Source organism: Triturus cristatus, chromosome 4_1, assembly GCF_964204655.1.
Source record: "Triturus cristatus chromosome 4_1, aTriCri1.1, whole genome shotgun sequence".
Lineage (NCBI taxonomy): Eukaryota > Metazoa > Chordata > Amphibia > Caudata > Salamandridae > Triturus > Triturus cristatus.
In genome coordinates, this window is record NC_140585.1 from 94,265,082 (window position 1) to 94,288,937 (window position 23,856).

At 41.4% G+C, this 23,856-nt stretch overlaps 1 protein-coding gene across 2 annotated transcripts in view; it reads left to right on the forward strand.

Annotated features, from left to right (window-relative positions):
- LOC146839637 (uncharacterized) overlaps positions 1 to 23,856 on the forward strand; it is a 590,171-nt gene that overhangs the window by 66,943 nt on the left and 499,372 nt on the right. For both annotated transcript variants that reach the window (XM_085650371.1, XM_085650372.1), the window contains exon 2: positions 20,402 to 20,431. In XM_085650371.1, coding sequence (XP_085506497.1) covers positions 20,402 to 20,431 — 30 coding nt within the window. The remainder of the gene's footprint in view (positions 1 to 20,401; positions 20,432 to 23,856) is intronic.

A 23,856-nucleotide genomic window follows, 5' to 3' on the forward strand; every position in this document is an offset into this window, starting at 1 on the left:
AATAGGTGTGACCCGGTATGGTATAGGCCAATTTCTCTCATCGATGCTACAGCAAAGGTACTGGGGCGGGTCCTCCTAACCCGCCTAAAGACCTGGGTGTCCATTTCAGGGGTCATATCCAAATTAGAAAATGGTTTCTGGAAAGGATTGAGCACCACTGAGCAATACTTCAATGTCTCCCTAATTATTAACAAGTAAATCAAGGCCGGGAAGGGTTCTATCCAATTGTGGGCCCTGATGGGAAGAATTGATGTAGAAGAAGCAGTGATATCCCTAATTTGCAGGTTACATGCAAATACCACAGTCGTTATAAGATATGGTACCCATGGTGAAAAGACCAAGCCGATTGTTTTTACAGATTGTGTTCAGTAAGGGAGCATTTTAGCCCCCTTCCTCTTTCTAATCTACACAAACGGTCTAGAGACTTTTTTGTTAGACAAGGACATTGATTTTCCTAGCATTGGTGGAACCCAGTCCCACTACTATCATATGCTGACGACACAGTTTTGATGGCAGTGATAGCAAATGACCTTCAAAAATCGCTTAATGCTTTCACTGATTTTATGTTGTCGCTTGACTTAAAAGTCAATTTTATTAAATCAATACAATGATATGTGGCCCAAATCGACAAAAAACAGGAACTTTGCTGTAAGGGGCAAAAGAATAGAGAAGCTGAATAATTGTACTTATTTTGGAACTTATTTAATAATAAGATGAATTGGGAACATTTAATAATAGCAAGGGTACATCATACAAGCGGGGCTGTGGAGGGCCTTTTTCGCTTTGCATGTAAATTAGGCCACAAGCCCGTGAGAGAGCTAGTTACTTTGTACAAAGCTAAATGCTTGTCTGTTGCAGCCTATGGGGCAGGTTTGTGGGGACACCATAAAACCGCCAATTACAAGTTTTGGAAAACACATTTCTAAAAAGGTTACTGATGATTCCGAACAGTGCCCCCACACTCTTATGGCATCAAGATCTTGGATTAGAGCTCATAGAGGACCGCATAGGTAGCGCCCCCCTTCTCTTATGGGAAAATATCTGTCTGGCAGATGAATAAAAGTTCTCAAGGGAAGTAATCAAAGATTGTATCAACCTGGACAACGCACTAATCCCATGGATTCGATTTGTGAGAGACAAATTTCAAGAGATAAGTTTGGGGCATTTTTATGACAATCTTGCAAGCATTCCCATGAACGCTAAAGTTATTATTAAAGAGGCGCATCATTCTAGGGCTATTATGCGCCACGCTCAATATTAGGAGATGGGTCTTTATGCTTACTCCCCGTCCCACAGCAATTTAATCTAACTTTTACTCTAATATGCAGACGAGATTTCTTGTATCTAGATTTCATTTAAGCACTTTTTAGTGGCATTTCGGCATCAAATAGGGCAGCTGACAAGATCACGCCCTGCCCATGTGATAATTCAGCTAGTCAGAGCACTATGCACTTTATTCTATTCTGCAATTTATATAAAGAGGCGAGGAGAAAATCTTTAGCCCTATTTTTAACGAAGATTTGCCCTTGCACATATATTGATGGATTATATTATAGTGTTGATGGCTATCAGAAAGCGTTACAAGACATAGAGACTGTGCAAGAATGACACAATTTCCTGTTATTCAAATCTATGTTGTTGGAATTTTTTGTAGGACTTTTGTAACAGTATGACAATCATAGACCTTCTTTTTAAGGTATTGAACTCCTAAATTGTAGAAATATATGAGTTGTGCCTCTTTACTTCCTGTATATTGCGTTTTGTGCATACATTTTTTTAAATCTAATTTTTATTTGTCAAACTTTTATGGTTCTTTGAGTTGCAACAACGTTATTTTGATTGACTGAATGATTGATTGACTAAGCATATGAATCAAGTGAGCCTGTGGTAAGTCTTTTTTCAGCTTAGCTACTGGTTCCTAAAGCAATTTGTGCTTTATTGTGGAACCTTTTGAGTCTTTAACCCCATTCTGACTCCAGTAGTGAAGATATTCATTATAAGATTGAACACAATATAATGAATCACACACTATTAGTGTGGGGAATTCCTGATCAGTATTTATTAGTGCCAATAACAGAGCTTTTAATTCTGCAAGCTGTGCTGCGCAGTCTCCAGGAGACTGTTCTCATTTTGCTGGGATGGAACTTGCCTTCCTGCATACGTCCTTTTACAATTGCACAAGCTGCGCTGCATTGTTGTTTACTACCTATGGCAGGCTGAGCAGAAACGTTAGTGTAAATAACCTACTCATACTGACCTAGATGCATTAGTTCATTCGGAAGAGGGTATTCTTGTTTAGCCAGGACTTTTGTAACAGTATGACAATCATAGACCTTCTTTTTAAGGTATTGAACTCCTAAATTGTAGAAATATATGAGTTGTGCCTCTTTACTTCCTGTATATTGCGTTTTGTGCATACATTTTTTTAAATCTAATTTTTATTTGTCAAACTTTTATGGTTCTTTGAGTTGCAACAACGTTATTTTGATTGACTGAATGATTGATTGACTAAGCATATGAATCAAGTGAGCCTGTGGTAAGTCTTTTTTCAGCTTAGCTACTGGTTCCTAAAGCAATTTGTGCTTTATTGTGGAACCTTTTGAGTCTTTAACCCCATTCTGACTCCAGTAGTGAAGATATTCATTATAAGATTGAACACAATATAATGAATCACACACTATTAGTGTGGGGAATTCCTGATCAGTATTTATTAGTGCCAATAACAGAGCTTTTAATTCTGCAAGCTGTGCTGCGCAGTCTCCAGGAGACTGTTCTCATTTTGCTGGGATGGAACTTGCCTTCCTGCATACGTCCTTTTACAATTGCACAAGCTGCGCTGCATTGTTGTTTACTACCTATGGCAGGCTGAGCAGAAACGTTAGTGTAAATAACCTACTCATACTGACCTAGATGCATTAGTTCATTCGGAAGAGGGTATTCTTGTTTATATTGCAGAAATGCTTGTGTTTTTAATGTATTGAATTTTTGTCCACATCTGTAGCAGTGAGAGAATTAGCCCATTGTCTCCATCGTGGATCTAAAGCTTTTGCATTTGGAACACTTGCTTTTCTAACAGCCTCTAAGGCTGGTACTGGAGTCACAACAATTACTCATTTTCCCTGAGCCAGTGCTCTTTCTCTCACTACAGCAGGCTATACAGCTGTCAGACTTTTTTCTGTGGAAGCAAAACGTATTTTAGCGTTTGTGTACAAGTGTGATTTGTATCCTATGGGTACCATTTCGCCTTCTTTGAAAGTTAGGTAAGTGAAGCCTGATTGACCTGCAATTACTCAGATCACCAGATTTGTGGTATTTACACGTATGTGTAAGTGCTTGGAAGCTATCATGTTAGCTTGTAAGGAACAAAGGATATCTGTGTGTTCCTGTCTCCAATATCAAATTGAAAAATCAGGTCTGATTAAATAGTAGAAATGTTTCACTTTTTCTGCATAATCCAAAATGTATGTTCAGCCAAAATTTATGAATCCTAAAATGGATTGTACATTTTACAGAGTCTTTGGAGTTGGAGCAGCGCACATTTTTCCCAAAAATTAGCAGCAAGACTTTTCCCTTCACTTGATAACTCGTATCCCAAAAATAGGACTTTTCGGTGGGCAATTTTTGATTTTTTAAAGTTAAATTTGTAGCCCTCAGAGGCAAACCCAAAATTATGTTGCTCACCCTGGTCAAATGTTCCAATAAATCATCATCTATCAGATAAATATCATCCACATAGGACAATGCCTCCTCATCAAAACTGTGAAGTAACCTTGTTAACCTCACTGAGAACAACCCGCGGCTATTCCTTGAACTTTGGGGGAGTCAACAGTATTGATGCTGAGAGCCTAGGGCTGAAAATGCTGTCAAATATCTGCTTTCAGGTGCTATATTCATCCATTTGAGATATCTAGTGTTGTTTTGTATTTCTTCCAAACAATGTTATTCATTAATGTGGTACTTTGTGCATTTTGTACTGCAAAAGTCTTTGTGCTTGCGTTCAAATGTCTGAGGTCTAAAATTAGACAGTATGAATTATCAGGCTTCATTACCGGAAACAAAGGATTATTCATTGTAGAGGTACAATTCTCTGTTACACTTGGTATTGAAGCTGATCTAGGAGCTCCCTGAGTTGTTTTTACACTTCTTGCTTTATTGGGTACTGTCTCTGTGGAGTTAGAGTAGTTTTCACTGGGATTATATGGTGAGCTGACTCCGCACCCCACCCAACATGGTTGCGGAATAATGCCGAAGCAAGTGCTACTGCCCACTCCTTCAAGTATTAAAGTTTCAGTGCTAATAGAACAAGTAAAATTACTGATTCTCCCTTTGGGCACTCCATAACAATCTCAGGCAGCCAATCTCTTCCAGCCAAAATAATGTCATATCTATAATTCAGGTTCTCCCAAAAGGGACCTTACATTTTCCTGAGTTTGTCCCCCTCCATTTGGAGTTTTATTTCATATAATGGGTGCAGGACACTTACCCTAGTATCAGGTGTCACCATCGTGATATGGTAATTCAACGCCGCCTTCACCACAAATGCCATCAGGTTTTGGCGAGCTATTGCTGGCTCATCCTCTGGCCAAACCCCAAATCTCTCTATTTTCCTAGTTGCTTCTGTGCACAAGTCTTGGTATTTAAAAACAGGTTCTACCCAGATCTAAGCAGCAAGCATCTAACCCAATGAATGTTTTCCCATTAGTGTTCAGTCCTTTTAAGTTATGCCAGTAGGGCTTATAAACAGAATGTCTACCCCCGCATATGGCTTATTAACGCTGTCAGGACCTAAGTGAAGGGCAAGGGATAGGTTTTAGGAACATCCACGTTTGTTAATGTTGCCTTGATAACAGTCTGCTTTTCATTGCAATCGCAATAAATTAGGAATAGACATACAGGAAAAGCGGTTTCATTTGGATGATTGCCAATGTATAAATCTCCGAAGTGGTGTGTTTTTGTTTTGTTGCACATAATCACTTTTGTTTCTATATCAATTGGTCGATTTTGTATAAAGAACAAAGGATTGAGCAAATGAATGAATTAATAAATGAAGATCAAAGTGGCTATATGCAGGAACCCTTCGAGGTGCTGTATAACGTGTCAGTGGATTTCCCTGTACCCTGCTGAGTCCGAAAGGAAGTCACCACTGTTTAAAAAAAAATTCTGATATACCACTTATTTTTACTACACAACCTCACACCACACCACACAATTCCATGCCACACAATTCCACAACAAACAATTCCAATACAACGCGTCTCTCCCTTTTCCTTCCAACAACACTATCAATTCTCCCTCACACACCCACTGTCCCTCTCATCTCGCAATCACTCTTCCCCCTCTCATTCCTCCCTAACACACTTTATCTCCTCTCTATACTACCTGCTCCCGCATTATAAGCACAGTTTATTTTCCATGCATTTACAAGGTTTCTGTCCCTCAAAGCCACACTCTCTTCCTCTTCTTAGGGTGTCTTCTGCGTACTCAGACGCTCCCTCTTTATGCATCTGTTGAATGCTCTCCCCTTCTCTCTTTCTCACACACTTTCTGCTCCTCTGTCTCGAGTTCATTCACCACGTCTTTCATAAACTACCTGTCCCTCTCTACCTTACTTTCTTTCTATTCTGTGCAGCTCTCACCACTATTTATTAACCATGCCACATAATTCCAATACACAAATATACTCCACACCACAAAATTCCACCCCACAAAATTCCACAACTAACAAATCCAATACAACCCACGCTATTCCATTGCACATTACATATATCCACTACACTCCAAAACAAAACACATAGTCATTCACAACACCAATAACTCTAACTCTCGCAAATGCAAGACCTATTGCATTGCAAATGCTTGTTGTTATTTGGTGCAAATGTATTCAATAGTTTTAAAGATATGAAAGGAAAAACCAATTTATAAATCTAGGTGCATGAATATTTCATGACTAATTTGTGATGATTCCTGAATGCGCGTGCTAATTTGGTCAGTTGATGATGGGCACAGGCAAGAGCTGTGCTCAAGTATTGTCCTCTTGCCCCTGGATGATTTTTACAAACCCCTGGCTGTTGGAAGATGGGATTATCCTATTCCACCACCTCTGCCTCAGAATTCCTCCTTCATAGAGGATAATAATCGGTGGAATTGGCTGCACAGTGCTTTATCTACTAAGACCACAGATAACCCCAAATTGTTTCACCATCTTTAACACCCCATTGAAAATTATTTCTTGGAATGCGGCAGGGATTCATAGTAGCCCAGAGAAATTTGACCTTTTATTCTCTTTAGGAGCAAATGTGATTTGTATACAGGAAACCTGGTGTATTAATATGCTGGACGTTTCGAAGGATTTCTATGTTTTGGAAGTGCCAGCTGCCCCTTCCAAGAAAGGTCACTCTAGGGGGGGAATCGCTTGTCTATTATCAAATAAATTGCAGTGGAGATTTTCCCATTACACCGACCCAAGTAAATTTTTTCACGCTATAACAATAGCAAATCTGTTTAGTAATTTTAAAAAGTCACCCATTGTTATTCTTAATGTGTATATTCCTCCAGAAGAGCGTTTTAACCTCATATTGAAGCAGGTATTTCGATATATTGATCAAATTAAAAATGTTCCATCCCCTCCGGAAATTATTCTCGTAGGAGATCTGAACTGCAAAATTTCCAATGCTAGTCTGAAACTTTTTAGAAATAAATCTAAAGAAGAGGCGCATTTTGTTCCCCAACCCCTCTTCCCAGATAAGTTAGTGACTAACAAAAGAGGGAAGATTCTGCTAAAAGAACTAGCGGCCGTAGAGGGACTTATATTAAATGGGAGATTCCCGTCCGATGTGCCTGCCAAATTTACACATAAGTCTCCTTTTGGGTCTTCTATCTTGGATTATGCAATCTCGGATTATGGCTTGTTTCCGTGTATTCAGGATTTTAAGATTATTCCTACATCTCTGAGCGACCATAGTGTAATGCTCATAACTATTTCTTTAAATCCCATGCCCACTGCGCCATGGTCCCTTAACGGCAGTGACGCTGCTTTCCACGCTTCCACGGGAAGGTGCTTTTGGAATCCTTCTGCCATTAATGGGGTCCAGGATATATTATGTGAAACTTTAATAGAATTAAATGAGTGGCGTGGTCTAGAAATAGTTAATTTTGAAAAACTCATGCGAAACATTATTTTACATGTAAAAAAGACTTCCCGCCCTAGAAAAGGGGTAGTGGTGCCTAGTATACTACGCATCCTCAACAAGGAAATAAATAAACTAGTCCGTGAGCAATATCTAGATAGAGTTATGGAACGAGAAAAAGAAATTTCTAGACTAAAAAGAAAGAGATGCAGACTAAAGGCGAAAATAAAAAAGGAGAAGGAAGATACAGTTTGGATCAACTTGATGGAATCAGTTGTTCATGGTAGGATTAGAGAATTTTGGGCAATAATTGGGAAGGGATGTGGTACTAGAATAAGCCCTTGCCCCATCCCTATAGCTGAAGAGGTATGGATCACTTATATTCGGGACCTCTACGCAGGGAATGGTATTACAGGTGAAGATATTGTCCTAGATGCAACGCCCGAAGGACTCATTAATTATCCCACAGAGGAAGCAATTGAGATGGCTATAAAAAATATGCGTGCCTCTGGGGCAATGGGTCCTGACGAACTCCCTATGACATTCCTGAAGCAGGATCCTTTAAGGTGGAGTAAAATCCTGTATCCATTGTTTAAAGCCTGTTTCTTGTCTAAAACGGTACCTGCCTCCTGGAGGGGAAGTATCTTGGTCCCTATTTTTAAGAAGGGAACCAGGGATAGCCCCAGCAATTATCGTTTGATAGCCCTCCTCGACTCTATCGGAAAGGTCTTTGCGAAATGTCTTTTAAATTTCCTCTCCGACTGGGTCGAGGAGAATAATATCTTGCCACTTGAACAAACTGGCTTCCGTAGGGGGCATGGTACTCTAGATAACCTCACCGCTCTCCATGTGGTTACTGATAAATACGTGCAGGTGAGAGGGGGGGTGGTGTATACGGCTTTTATTGATTTCTCCACAGCGTTCGATAAAGTAGATCGTAGAACGCTGTGGAGAAAATTGGCAGCTCTTGGTGTTCCAGCTTATCTATTGGAGCTTGTTCGGACTCTCCATACAGAGACTTGGTGTAGTGTCTTGCAAGGGGGCGAAAGGGGGCTCTCCCACCAAATTCCGTCCTTGAATGGCCTTAAACAAGGCTGTTTATTGGCTCCCCTTTTGTTCTCCTTATATACTGTAGACCTACCCGCCGCCTTGTCTGCCAGTGAGGGTATTGCTCCGGTGATGGGGGGGACCCCAATATCCTGCTTGATGTATGCCGATGACGTCCTTATTCTAGACTTGACTCCTAAAGGACTTACAAATCGGCTACATGCCCTTCATGTTTTTGCTGCTGCCCATTGCATGAAGATTAATATATCTAAAAGTAAAGTTATGTGCATAGCCGGTAAGAAGAAGTGCCGATCTGTAAATTTTGGATGGTATATCGGCGGCCAAAAACTGGAGGTTGTTAACTCCTATACCTTCCTGGGGAAAATTATCACGGCTAACTTGAGTGAGAGGCCCCATATTGAGCATAGTTCACGCAAAGCCCTCGCCCATGGCAAAGGTTTAAACTCCCTCTATCAGGCTACGGGGAAAAGGCACTTTTCGTGTTTACTGGAGGTGTACAGGTCTAAAATCCCCGCAACGATACTGTATGGTATAGAACTTATAGAGGTGAAATATTGGGACTTTTGCCATAAGATTGAGGGGAAACTCTTAAGATCCCTATCTTCTCTAAATACTGCGTGCTCTTTGGCCGCTTGTAGGCTCGATTTCGGTCTCAGGAGCAGTTGGGTACAGGGACTATGTGCCCTAGTAAAATGGGTGGCCTGCCTGGCTAGAGCTGAACTAGGGACGATGAGAGCTCTCCTCAGAAGTGAATTACTGGGTAATTTTAAAGAGTTTTCACAACTTGTAAGGAATTTTAGAAAAGCCGTAACCCTTCTAAAATTAGATGAAAACACTTTGTTTTTGTATTCTCCCTTACAGTTAAAACTCATATTAAAACAGGCCTCGTGGGAACTATGTTTTCAGTCTGATAAGAAGTTAATCTGTGAAAAAAGGGATGTAGACCTTCTCCTTAATTCTTATGTGATGAAGTTGGCCCAACCCTATGTCACATGGAACTTGCCGCATGGTATTCGTAGATTCTGGTTTCTTTTACGTTACGACCTAGTACCTTTAAATCTACTTTTATCCAAATGGTACGGTTCTTCTCCTATGTGCACTTTATGTAAATTGAGTACCCAGGATTGTATGCATGTTTTATTGATCTGCCCTGCGCTCCGTATATTGCGTCTCAGATGGTTAAAACCTATTTGTATCCGTCTGGGCATTTCCACTTTGAACGGCTTTCTCCAAGCACTTTATTGGCCTCCTAATGACATGTTCTGTTTCTATATTTTTAACTTTTTTAAAGGTTTTTTAGCTATTTATTAACATGCCTCTGGAGATGTTTGACATTGCTTCCTGCTGTAGATCTGTCATTGTATGTTATTTTTGTACTTAAATATGTTTCTTAAATGTCATAATCTTGATATGTACTTGTCTTCTGCTTTTATCATTGTAAACTTCTATGTGGCCCTCTTTTGAGAGCCAAAACATAATAAAATAAAATTGAATTGAAATTATTCCACCACCTTAGTGCTCACCTTACGTATTGACATACCCAATAGCCTACATTGGCATAACAGGTTTTACAACATTCCCATTTCAAATCAGTTTGATGATTGACTCACAGACAAAGTGGATACTCAGAGTATCACCATATAGGGGGATACTAAAGTAACTCACAATGCCGGGCTTACATGCTGAGAGAGCAGGAGTATGTTTTTTTCCTTCTAGAAACATGATAAAGTTACGACCCAAAACCCAGTTTCATAATGGGTCAGCCTCTAACCTTCGAGCCAGCCCATATGTAACAACTACAGAAGACTTGCGTTCTGATACTGTAGGTAATCAACCAAGTTCAGTGGCAAGTGGTGTGATCAATTCAGTTGTAATACATTACTCATCTGATGAATTAGGGTCAGCCACCATCTACACAGACAGCCTATATGCAATCACTATAATAGACCCTTATTCCAATACTGTAGGTAGCCAATCAAGTCCAGTGGCTAGTGGTTTGATCAATTCATATGTAATAGTTAGGGCTCTCATTATTGAAGGTAGTGTCCATGGAGAGATGCTAACTCTAGAAATAACTAAGTTGGTTCCGAAAGCAGCCCTATTTGGAAACGACCATTAGAACGCCTTTCCACCAAATCCATTACAACGCATAAGCCATTACGATGCATGCTATTACAATGCATGCCTTTACAACACAGAAGGTATGACAATGCATACCATTACAATGCAATTTTAGGTAAGTGGTATAGCTCTAAAATTGACAGCACAGACTGAGCCTCCTTTATTGACCAACTCGATATTTGTCTTTGTTAAGAATCAAGGCTAACTAAGAAAGTACAGCAAGCTGACATTTGCGCTTACAGTACAGAAGTAATAGTAAGGGGCCAGGCAGACCTTTGGGAAGTTTGGTCACCTGGATTGGCTCCCATCTTGGGTGTTCCATGAAGAAGTAGAAACTGCATCAGAAGATATCCATTGCATAAACCTCCTGTTTCCATCTAAGAGCCACATTAGGATGGCAGCCACCCTAGCGGTGCTGGGACCGACCACCAGCAGTGCGGCAGTCACGCACCACTGATTAGGATACGACCGCCACCCTGGCGGTCCCATCCTATATACCTAACATTGCAGCAGCACCCACCGCAATACCAAAATGGCATGTTGCACTTTGCCATGCACAGTGTGGCAGGCACCGCGTGGTGCCTGCCACCTTGTGCGTGGCAATGTAGGGGGCTACCATAGGTACCCCCCAAGTGCACCTCCAACCCCTCCACCCCCCGGAGCACCTGTCAGAACGGCTAGAACTCAAGTGTGATTCCCTCGGGAACAGATGACCTTGCCCCAATTCCCTCCAACATATGCCTGCGACAGGTTATAGCAGCTGTCACTAAACTTCAGTCAGGGGGAAAGGGGAAGTGGAAGACAAAACAAGAGAGACAGGCCTCTGGACACTAACTCCTCTTCTCTTCTGGAAGGAGATCCTGCAAGATAAACACAACAATTACTCCTCCTAGTACTATTCTTCCTTTTATCTACTCTCACCCAGCTCCACCCCTTTTACCTGTGTCTTATTAGTGGCTAGCTTCTCTCTTTATTGTTTCATCTGTAATTGAATTAAACAATCTGATTGACTGGCAGAACTTCGCCTGTACTTCTGATTCGCTGCTCAGTTGACAGTTAGCGAGTTTGGTTTTTAACCAGTCTTCTGCCTAGACTTTATTGTGAGTCTTTATTCTAGAATCTGATATGAATATATTATCTCTGCTTCAACTCCACTGTAGATATGCAGTTCAAGAGTTCGATATACAGATAGTTTTATTTGTATCTTTTCTTTTAGAGCATAGCTCTAAATCCAGTCACTAGTCGTTTGAAAACACTTTTCTCGTGAAGGTTTCAATTTCCAAGGTTAAATTTTCACTTGCACTATATCGGAAGCCTTTAGCACTGTGAGCGGCAAACAAAACAACTGGACACGCTTATTTGAGAAAGGTGGAGTTCTTCTCTTGACAGAAGTTACTCCCTGGATACCCACTCCTTCACTACCTCACCAAGAATCAAGGAACTTGTGCAGCATCGCTTTTCCTTGTGCTGCTCGCCGTGAGTTTTTTCTGCTGAAGGAAGGTTATCTCGTTAAAACACAGTTTATTGAATTCAAACGAAAAATACTCTCTTACTTCCCTCAAAAATGGCCTTAAAACAACAGGCACATTTCCTCAGAGAGATTTTGCAGGGCTGACATGAAGCGCGACTAACGAAGCGTCCTGTCGGAAGTTACACAGCAGTTGAAGTGTGCCGCGCGGCAGACGCGCAGTCGTGTTAGTTGCTCACCACTATTTCTGGGGAGAGCAACTAGACCGCGCACCACTACAGGAAGTGGGCGCGATCCAGTCTTGTCCCTCAATGGCGGAACGCCTTAATTCCAACAACAGCAAGCGAAGAGAGGCTCTCCAACCAGGAGTCAGTCTTCTCCAACGCGGATATTTTATAGCAGGCAATTTAACACGAGTAGCCACATATTTCTTGTGAAAGCCATTGAAGACCTTTGAGGGGTTCCTGACAGTACTCCCCACCAAAAAACGTCCCCCCAACCTAGGTTTTGTTGGATGGGCTTGATGAAATTCTCAAATAAGTCGTGGAGCATGAATGTTGATATTAGGCTCCCACGACCTTTCCTCTGGACCAAAGTTCTTCCAGTCAATCAGATAATACAATTTACCCTTCCTAAAGGTAAAATCTAAGATTTGATGTACTTCGAATTCTTCTTCAGAATCTACTAAAACTGTCTTGGGTACAGGACGAGTTCTTAAATTAGGTGGGCTCTTCTTTATTAAAGAGACATGAAATGTTGGATGCACCTTAAGGTAGATGAATCTTCACCGTTACTGGATTTAACATCTTTTCAACCTTGAAAGGACCTATGAATTGGGGTTGAAACTTACGATTTTCTTTTAATTTAAGGTTATTTGTAGATAGCCATACCTGATCACCTGGACTAAACACTGGACTTACTCTTCTTTTCTTATCTGTATGGAATTTATAAGAAGCCTTTGCCTTAGTTAAATTCTCCTTAACTCGTGCAATAGAGTCTTGCACTTCTGACACAAACTCTTCTACAGCAGGAACTGGACTTTCCTCTTTCTCTAATATTAAACTTGGGTGCCTACCGTAGTTTAAATAGAAAGGAGTGTTCCCTGTGGAGTAGTGCTTTGCATTATTGTAGGCAAATTCTGCTGCCCAAACTAACTCTGACCACTCTGACCTTTGATCCAGTAGATAGAGACGAAGGTACTGTTCTAAATCTTGGTTAACCCTTTCTGGTTGGCCGCCAGTTTCTGGATGGAAGCTAGTGGAATAGCGTGCATCTATCCCTAGCTTTTTTGTGAATGCTCTCCAAAAATGTGAAACAAATTGAGTGCCTCGGTCCGAAATCAAAACTTTCGGTACCCCATGTAAATTACTATATGCTGGGAAAATAACTGAGCCAGTTGAGAGGCAGTTGGAATCTTTTTTAGTGGGACAAAATGTGCCATCTTGGAAAATACATCTACCATAACCAAAATGGTATTAAACCCTTGACTTGGGGGAAGATCAACTATTAGATCCATAGAAACTGTGTGCCACGGATGTGGTGGAGTCGGCATTGGCATCAATTGTCCCTGTGGTGCCCTCCGATCTGACTTCCCTCTCAAACATCTCTCACAAGTAGACACAAACTGTCGTATCTGCGGTCTCATCCCTGGCCACCAAAAATTTCTTTCCACCAATTCCTCCGTTTTATGAATTCCTTTATGTACTGCAAGCAAATTATCATGGCAAGATCTCAGGGCCTTTTCTTGAAGTTCTACTGTAGGAAGAAATAGACGACTATCTTTGTAAGGAAGGCCATTTTTAATTTCTCTACCTTCTGCTTCCTGAATCCATTTGATCATTTCACAGGTCGTCATAGCCTTTTTGATCTCAGTCGAGAATTCCAAGGTGTTGGTGGCCAATACAATCTTTCCCTCTGGAATGATAGCTTGAGCCTCTCTAGAGTATTCCTGAGAATTTGAGCTGATTCTAGAAAGTGCATCTGCTTTGGTATTACTTGTTCCAGGACGAAAGGTTATCACAAAATCAAAATCAGCAAAAAATAAAGACCATCTTAACTGACGAGCAGTCAAGGTACGAGCAGATTTAAGAAATTGCAAGTTCCGATGGTCTGTAAACACAGTGACTTTGTGTTTGGCCCCCCAAAAATAATGTCGCCACTCTAAAAAAGCACATTTCACTGCCAACAGCTCTTTATCAGCAATGGAATAGTTGCACTCAGGGGGTGTTAGCTTCCTGGAGTAATATGCCACTGGATGCAATTGGCCAGTTCTTGGATGGCGCTGAGAAAGTATTCCCCCTAAGGCTACATCCGAGGTGTCTGCTTTGACATAGAATGGATCTTCTGTTCTTGGGTGCAACAGGACAGGCGCCTGGGTAAAAGATTTTTTCAAAAGTTGGAAGTCTTCTTCCACCTCCACTCCCCAGACAAACCTTGCTCCTTTTTTCAGCAATCGAGTAATGGGTGCTACCTTGTGGGAGAAGTCTGGGATAAATCTTCTGTAAAAATCTGAGAAACCAATAAAACTTTGGATCTCCTTTACATTTCTTGGGGAGGGCCATTCTTCCACCGCTTTAACCTTAGCTGAATCCATACTAACTCCTTCTGGTGATAGTACAAAACCCAAGCATTCCACTTTTTCCACGTGAAATGCGCATTTCTCCAACTTAACATATAGGTGATTTTCTAACAGTTTTGTCAGAACAGCTCTCACATGAAGCGGGTGTTCGTCCACACTGTCCGAGAAGATCAAAATGTCATCTATGTATACAACTGCTATTCTGTCCAAAAATTCTCCCAAAACGTCATTTACAAAATGCTGAAAAGCAGCAGGAGCGTTACACAACCCGTATGGCATTACCTGGTATTCAAACAATCCTTATTGTGTTCGAAATGCTGTTTTCCACTCATCACCAGGTGCCACTCTGATTAAATGATACGCTCCTCGCAAATCCAGTTTTGTATAGATCTTGGCATTTTTTACTTGATCCAACAACACGGAAATCAGAGGGAGCGGGTAGCGGTTCCTGACAGTCACTTGGTTCAAGGCCCTGTAATCAATGCAAGCACGAAGATCTCCATCTTTCTTAGGGATGAAAAATAGGGGAGAGGAAACAGGGGATTGAGAAGGGCGTATCAATCCACTAGCTAAATGTTTATCCAAATAAGCCTTTAAGAATCGATTCTCTGTTTCCGTGAGTGCATAGATGCGACTGCAAGGCAGAACTGCTCCGGTCTCAATCTCAATCTTGCAATCGTAAGGGCGATGCGGTGGCAGTTTTTCTGCTTCCTTCTTATCAAAAACTGAAGACAAATCCTCATATTCCAAGGGAATTTCCTTGGTGTCCACCAAGCAAATCTGAGCGGGTTGATGATGAACCAGATTTTGAACTGGAGAGTCAGCAATAGATCTTGTCTGCTCTCCAAAACAGTTTTCCTTACAATAAGAAGAGTCCATTACCACAGTTCTTCTACTCCAATCAATTCGGGGGTTGTGTTCTGTCAACCAAGGAAGGCCAAGGATCAACTGAAATTGTGGTGCATCGATTAAATTAAACGTTATTAGTTCTGAATGGCCTCCGAGCCCAGTTAGCTGAACCAATTCTGTTTCATGAGTGATCGGACCAGATGATAAATTGGTTCCGTCCACAGCGCGAACTGCCTCTATAAGTTGCTTTTCCACAAATTTTATTCCAATCTGCCGGGCGTACTTGATGTCACAAAAGTTCCCAGTGGCCCCTGAATCAATCATCACGGAAACCTTCCTAATCTCCTGACCACGGAACTCCGCGGTAAGGGAAACCGCCAAATGAGGAGCTGCAGACTGTAACGTATTCATTATCTGCTGTGATTCTGGACCTGTCTTAATCGTTGCTTCCACCCGAGCAACTCCATCTACGGGTGAAGCTGTCCTTTTCCCTGCTGGGGAGTCTTGGGCTTTTTTGGGCACTCCTTCACAAAGTGTCCCGCCAATCCACAATACAAACAAAGCTGAGCACTTCTTTGACGCTCTTTTTCCTCCTTGGTCAAAGGCCCCCTGACAGAGCCTATCTGCATAGGTTCTTCTGAGGAAGCACCTTCTGGAACCCTGGAACCTTCTTTCTTCAAACGGTCAAAACGAGGAGGTGGAGGTCGAAAATCTTTTCTCCTCTCATTGCGCCGTTCACCCAAACGATGATCAAGTTGCAACACTAAATCAATAAGTTCGGAAATTTCTGTGGCCTTTGAGGAATTTGAGCTAAGGCATCTTTAAGCTCATCTTTTAACCCTCTGTAAAAAATTGAGCCTCTTTTTTCTTCTGGCCAATTCGTTTCTGCCACTAATTTGTTGAAATGTGCCAAATATCCTACCAAATCACGATTCCCTTGTTTAAGGTCTAACAGTTCATTATCAGTAGCTTGAGAGGCAGAGCGCCGATTGAATCCCCGTGAAAACTCTACTTTAAAGGCTTCAAAATTGCACAATACAGGACCATTTCGGGTGACCAAGGACATTGACCAGGCTGCAGCATCGCCATTCAGATACGACAGAATAAATGCCACTTTTGCGTGATGTTCAGCAAAGATTACTGGGCGACACAAAAAGTGCAATGAGCACTGTGTCATAAATATTTGAGCCTTGTTAGGGTCTCCGCCATATCTCTCTGGAGGCGCCAAAGGAACAATAAGTGAAATGGAGTGAATGACCTGAGTGGAGATGTCAGACGAGGTGGGGTTACTAGGAAAAGATGATGCCCCCTTTAACACAGAACCTGACGCTGCCAACTCATCTAGTCTCTGTCTAGTTTGAATGGACTCTTGACTGAATATTTTAACCTCCTCCCTCAAAGATTTATTTTCTGCTAAGGTGCTGTTTAATTGTTCCTGCTTGCTATTTAAAATATTGGTTAAGGATTTTAAATCGAAACCTTCCGTCATACTGCCCAGGAGGGAATCTGTAATCCTCAATGAAGAGGCGGGCACTTCAATCTGTCAGAACGGCTAGAACTCAAGTGCGATTCCCTCGGGAACAGATGACCTTGTCCCAAATCCCTCCAAACAATGCCTGCGACAGGTGATAGCAACTGTCACTAAACTTCAGTCAGAGGGAAAGGGGAAGTGGAAGACAAAACAAGAGAGACAGGCCTCTGGACACTAACTCCTCTTCTCTTCTGGAAGGAGATCCTGCAAGATAAACACAACAATTACTCCTCCTAGTACAATTCTTCCTTTTATCTACTCTCACCCAGCTCCACCCTCTTTACCTGTGTCTTATTAGTGGCTAGCTTCTCTCTATATTGTTTTGTCTGTAATTGAATTAAACAATCTGATTGACCGGCAGAACTTCGCCTGTACTTCTGACTCGCTGCTCAGTTGACAGTTAGCGAGTTTGGTTTTTAATCAGTCTTCTGCCTAGACTTTATTGTGAGTCTTTATTCTAGAATCTGATATGAATATATTATCTCTGCTTCAACTCCACTGTAGATATGCAGTTCAAGAGTTCGATATACAGATAGTTTTATTTGTATCTTTTCTTTTAGAGCATAGCTCTAAATACAGTCACTAGTCGTTTGAAAACACTTTTCTCGTGAAGGTTTCAATTTCCAAGGTTAAATTTTCACTTGCACAATATCGGAAGCCTTTAGCACTGTGAGCGGCAAACAAAACAACTGGACACTCTTACTTGAGAAAAGGTGGAGTTCTTCTCTTGACAGAAGTTACTCCCTGGATACCCACTCCTTCACTACCTCACCAAGAATCAAGGAACTTGTGCAGCGTCGCTTTTCCTTGTGCTGCTCGCCGTGAGTTTTTTCTGCTGAAGGAAGGTTATCTCATTAAAACACAGTTTATTGAATTCAAACGAAAAATACTCTCTTACTTCCCTCAAAAATGGCCTTAAAACAACAGGCACATTTCCTCAGAGAGATTTTGCAAGGCTGACACGAAGCGCGACTAACGAAGCGTCCTGTCAGAAGTTACACAGCAGTTGAAGTGCGCCACGCGGCAGACGCGCAGGCGCGATAGTCGCTCACCACTGTTTCTGGGGAGAGCAACTAGACTGCGCACCACTACAGGAAGTGGGCGCGATCCAGTCTTGTCCCTCAATGGCGGAACGCCTTAATTCCAACAACAGCAAGCGAAGAGAGGCTCTCCAACCAGGAGTCAGTCTTCTCCAACGCGGATATTTTATAGCAGGCAATTTAACACGAGTAGCCACATATTTCTTGTGAAAGCCATTGAAGACCTTTGAGGGGTTCCTGACAGCACCAATGGGCCCCCAAAGCAATTTCGGCTGGCATTTCCATGGCACATCGCCGCCATGGAAAGGCCTTGTAAACAGGACATCATAATATGGATGGCGGTGCCATATTGTGCCCGAGTTCCCCCAGTCAGCAATCATGACGATTGCCGACCGCTGGAAAAGCGGCGGACGGACTTTCCGTCCGCCGCTGTACCCCCCGCCATGCTAATATGGCGGGGGGTAAGTGAGGTTGTGATGGGGGCGAATCACCACCATCGGCCGGGGGATGGCGATCCACCCACTATCATAATGTGGCCCTAAATTGGATGTTTCATATTCACTGTCTATTCTAGACCAACATGTTATGGGCAGGAATCACCAACTGTGGACACGCCTTACCAGGGGAGGCATAAAAATAGTGGATGGTAATTTCAACTCCCAATTTGAGCCCCTAGATGACAGCCTCAATGACCTTTCACAGGTAGAGGATAGGGACTAGAGTGTTCTGGATTTGGCCCTATGCCTCAGTAAGAAATGGTCTCCATTAGCTGTGCAAATAAATGCTCTAACACCAAACCAATCATGGGAACCGTCCTGCCTGAACTGCCAGACAAGGTCCTTCATGGACTGAAACAAGCATCCTGGGACCAGTGTTGGGGTTTCACCCTTCATCATCTAGGTTGGCTTGAATCCAGTGGCACGAGACCCACGTCTGGGCATACCTTTCATAGCAACACAAATAACTTTCAAAAAGTGGCATTTTCAAAATTGTTATATGAAATCAGAGTTTACTGTTAAAGAAGATTTAATGACAATTTTATAAACACCAGACATGAAATGTGTGCCTCTTGCCAATTAAAATGAAGCACTCATTAAATATAATGAGGCAGCCCAATGTTATACTATGCGACAAGTAGGCTTGACAGTAGTGAAAAATGAGTTTAGGAGTACATGTTCAACCTTTTAATTACAATGTAACCTGCCCTTTGGCTACCAAGGACCTACCTTAGGCCTGGCATATGTAGTGAAAGGGGAGTTTAAAGCTTGGAAAGGGGTGCATATTGCAAAGTCAAATTTCCATTCTAAAACCTCAGTCAAATGGCAATGACATGCCTGGGACATGGTTCGAGGGGCTACTTAAATGGGTGTTGCAACAAGTGCTGCGGGTCCACTTTTAGCATTTAATTTACAGTAGAGGCCATAGGTATATGGTATACCCACTCCACAAGAGATGTATAAATTCACTGTGCCAACTAGGAGTAAGCCACTGTACCATGTTTAGGGGAGGGGGCGCAAGCACTTTAGCCCAGTGTTGCAGTGGTAAAGTGTACAGAGTCCTACGGCCAACAAAAAATAATTCAGCAACAATAGGAGGGGTGAAGACAAAAAGTTTAGAGATGCCCCTGCAGAGAGGGCCAGGTCCAATAGACCTCTTATGCCGCAGAGGTTCTGAGCACTGAGATGAGGCATACTAACTCCTCACACATCCAGCACTAGAGCAGAGAACCCTCAGAACCTTCAGTATCATTGATTGCACTCTGTATTGCTTCTAGTCACCCCTAGCTTTCTGAGCCAGTCAACAACTATAATTTCAGTGTCCAAACTAGGCTACACTTTTTAGATTCCAATTTTCTCGCTGCTGATTCCCAACTGTCTCAATTTTTTCTATTACATTTATTACATTTTCTTAAGTTTCTGTACTTCCTCTGCTGTTTCATCATTTTTGGTGCTCCTGGGTCGGACTTTCAATCGACAGATTTCTCCAGTCTCCATTCTTACAGCTGTCTCTCATCATTACTCATTTCTCCTCTGTTTGTCCTCCAGTGATTACAATTTCTTGTTCCCATCCTGCCCTTCAGTGCTTTTTTTCTTTCCAAAGAGATCTCTTTAGTAATCATTCCTTACCTATCAAAGTGTTCTCTTCTTTTTTCTTCACTGTCTCCAATCTCTTCTACTGATATTTCCTGCAAGTGCGGGAACTCCTATGTTTCCTCTAGTATTTTTCTTCTATCTCAACTTTCCTTAATTCTACTCTCTTCCTTCCTGATTTCTCTCAGGATTTTCTCCAGGATCTCTAGTTAGTTAAAACCTCAGTTCTCCCTAATTACTGTTGTGTTCCTGTAGCAGTCCCTGATTTCTTCCTTTGTTCCTAACCATGCCTGCTTTTCTTCCCAGCAGTCTCCCTTTCCTCATCTGTGTCTCCAATCTCACCCCTTAATGTAAAGTTGTCTCCATTCTCTCCTCTTTCTCCTCAGCTCTCTCTAGCACATCTCTCTTCAGCTGCCTGTAGTCTTCCCTCTCCTGGTTTGTCTCTCAGCAATAATCAGTGTTAGCCACCTCCATTTTTGTCTCACCCATCTCCTCCTGATAACAGTCATTATTTTTTTTCCCTCTCCAGGCTCCCCATGGTGCAGCTCGGCTTTTCCAGGTACGTTTGCCTATATAGATTTGTTTTAGAAAAATGTGAGGCACCTTTTCTCGAGGCAGACTTAACTCATGATGTATGTATGCTAGGATTACCTGATTGTAGATACTCACAAATGTTTCCTATCTACACAAGTATAACTTACAACTGTGGAAGGAGCAGGCATATGTACAAAAAAGGCCATTGCAGCATATTATGCTAAATTCACTTCAATTTCACTCTACTTTTATACTTTTTCTACAATGCTGCAAGCAGATAATAGGACACATGTTGGTATGTGAACCACTAGATTGCAGCTAACATGCAGGTGCCTAACTTTTCCCATCTGAAGAATGTGAGAAGGCATTGAAGAAAAGCCTATATTTCTGCCAATGCTTTGAATTGTAGTTTTCCATAGTTGATCTGAAAGATCACATCTAGAATTATGGACTAGTGTTATTTTAAAAGCCTTCATTCCTTATTACCGAATATTCCAGATGTCAAATATTGGATGGTACTATTGTTCATTTCAAAGGCTCTTATAATTTCATGCAACTCACTGGCATGTCCTTTGATATGACCTACTTGTTTCTGAATGCTGAGTGAAGTGTTAGGTTTACAAATAGATCATTCTGACCTAACCATGGCTCAAACTTCCTCCTTAGCAGTGAGGACAAAGTCCAGGGTCAAATCAAACTTCCATTTGTGTGCCCCTGCTTGGCTTCATTAAATCATCGCATCCCAACCACCAAACACTAGGCTGGTTTTGCAACTGAGTGTCAACTTTTTACCTTTTTCTGTACAGGATGACTCTGTTGACCACTTTGCCTTGCTGATAGAATAGATATCCCTCCATAGTTTGTACAGTTACTCAACTCACCTTTCTTGGGGATCTTGATGAGATATCCCTTCTTCCAGTCTAAAGGCATATGCTCATCTTCCAAGATCCTTCCAAAAAAAGGGGTAGAGCATGTCTATTGATTTTTCTACGTCTGCCGTCAGTGCCTCCGCACAAATGTTGTCAGATCCTGCTACCTTCCCATTTCTCAGTGGTTTGATGTCTTGCCTTCACACCCATAATTATCTTCCCAGCTTTGTCATTAATAGTTCTTTCTGGCTTGCTGAAGCTGCTGGGGAGTTTTCTCGTTAAATTGTAGAGTTCTTTCAAGTTTACATGGCTTGTTGCTTCCTGGGATTCAGTGACAAGACCATTGAGGAATTTTCACTTGCCCGCTCTTAAGCTTCTATTTGCTTCCTTGTTGGTTTTGGTATGCTCATTTCAATATTCACTTTTTCTGCTCATGTTTGGCTGGTGTTGGCTGTAGCTTTCTTTAACTTTCTGTCTTGGATTTTGAAGAGAGTCTGAGTGGTGATCCATTTTTATGCTGGTGTTTCTTGGGATCCAGTGCCTCCTGGAAGATTGATGTCACATTTTGTTTAATCTTCTCCAACTGATTTTTTACTGGGTCCCTGTCGTCATATAGTTTATGCAGGACTTGAGACCTGTTACTAAGGGTGACTGAGTATTCGCTCTGTTTCTGTGCGTCTTTGAAGAGGGTGGTGTTATATCACTGGTGTCAGTGTGTCTGTTCCATCCATGCTCTCCTCAGCTTTAGCTTGGCCTCAACTAGGTGATGGCTTGACCCACGTCTGCTCCTTTTATCACTCTCACATTCTCTGTGGAGTTCCGGAACATCTTTGCAATGCAAAAATGGTTGATCTGATTCTCTGTTGAATGGTCTGGTGACACCCACATTGCCTTGTGTATTCTTTTGTGTGTCTGCCTATTACCAGACTCTTCAGGATATAGAGATCTGCAGGATATACATGATTCTAAATCATGTCGCTAAAGCCATGGCTGCCCATGACTTCTTGGTACCCAGTGTTTTCGCTTCCAGTTTTGGCATTGAGATCCCCCATCAGTATAGTGATGTCCCGCTATAGACATTTTTCCAGGATAGACGGGAATCGGTTGTATAACTGTTCTTTTTTCTCTTCTGTGCTGTCATTTGTGGATGCATAGCACTGGATAACATTCATGTTTATCCTCTCTTTCTTAGTGTGGAATGTCCCTGTGGTGATTCTGGAAGCATGGACTACCCATCAAATCAGAAGTGCTGGCGTTACCACGAGTATGCGCGCGTTCTGTTCCTCGTGTCCATACAGCAGCATTCTTCCTCGAGCCATTTTTTTGTGGCCAGGCTGCATCCATTTGGTCTTGCTGATGCCAAGCAGGGTAAATTTTATTGTTTTTAAATCCACTGCCACTTTGGCTGGCTTGCCCTGTCTTATACATGGTCCTCACAATCCATGTCCTGATAGTGATGGTCTGTGGCTTCAATGGATCACTGGTTTTCACTTCAAGGGATCAAATATCTCCGTGAAGAAAACTTCTCTCTCTCCAGGACAAGGTGACATTTTTGTTGCTAGGATTTTTTACATGGTGGGATAGATAGCCCCACCCATAATCCTGCTCCTTTCACAGCTGGGCTTGGGACCAGCCATGGCAGGCCTGTATTCAAAACTGTTTATTCAATTTTAAAATGTAGACCTATCTTGCATTAGAAAATGTAATTAAAAAAATTGGAACAAAATTAAATGTCCAAAATGAGACAAGAGCATTAACCCACCATGGATTGCCCAACTAACAAATCTCACACTCATTTCATCCCCCAACACTACTGTCAAATCCCTAGGATACACAGTCAACGGTTCTCTAACTATGTGTTCTCAGGTAAATAAATTGCCACACTCTGTAAACTTCTATTTCCAACAATTAAAGAAAATTGCAACTGATCGTCTGGTTGTATCGAGAATCAATTCTGGCAATGCAGTTGTGACTGGTATTCCAGTGTCCACACTATCCCCACCAAAAGCTGTTTTACACACCACAGCACGAGAGATCTCCATTGGCTCCCAGTAGAGGCCAGGATACAGTTTAAAACCTGTTGCCTCACATTCTGTTCACTTATAGAATATCGATGTAACAAACATCAATGTCAAAAATATTGAAGAAATAATATTGACAAAAAAATATCGACTCCCAAACCTTAACAGGTAAGTACGAAACTATGTACTCAAAAATATTGAGATAAAAAACATAGATGTAAAAAATATTAATGTAAAAATATATATAAAATAGTATATATATTAAATATATTAAATACTAATATTATTTTTAACAAAATAAATTAAATGTAATATACATTTTAACTAAATATAACAAATAAACCTAATAAAAAAACATAAACACATAAACATAATTTATACATATACATATATTTACTTAAAATGAATGTATTAACTATTATCTTTCTTTAATTTTTAAACTTTAAAATTATATACAAACACTATATATATATATATATATATATATATATATATGTTCCAAAAAAGCTCCGAGCTTTAAAGCAGCACTCCACAAAGGTAAGTTGAACACAACCTTTATT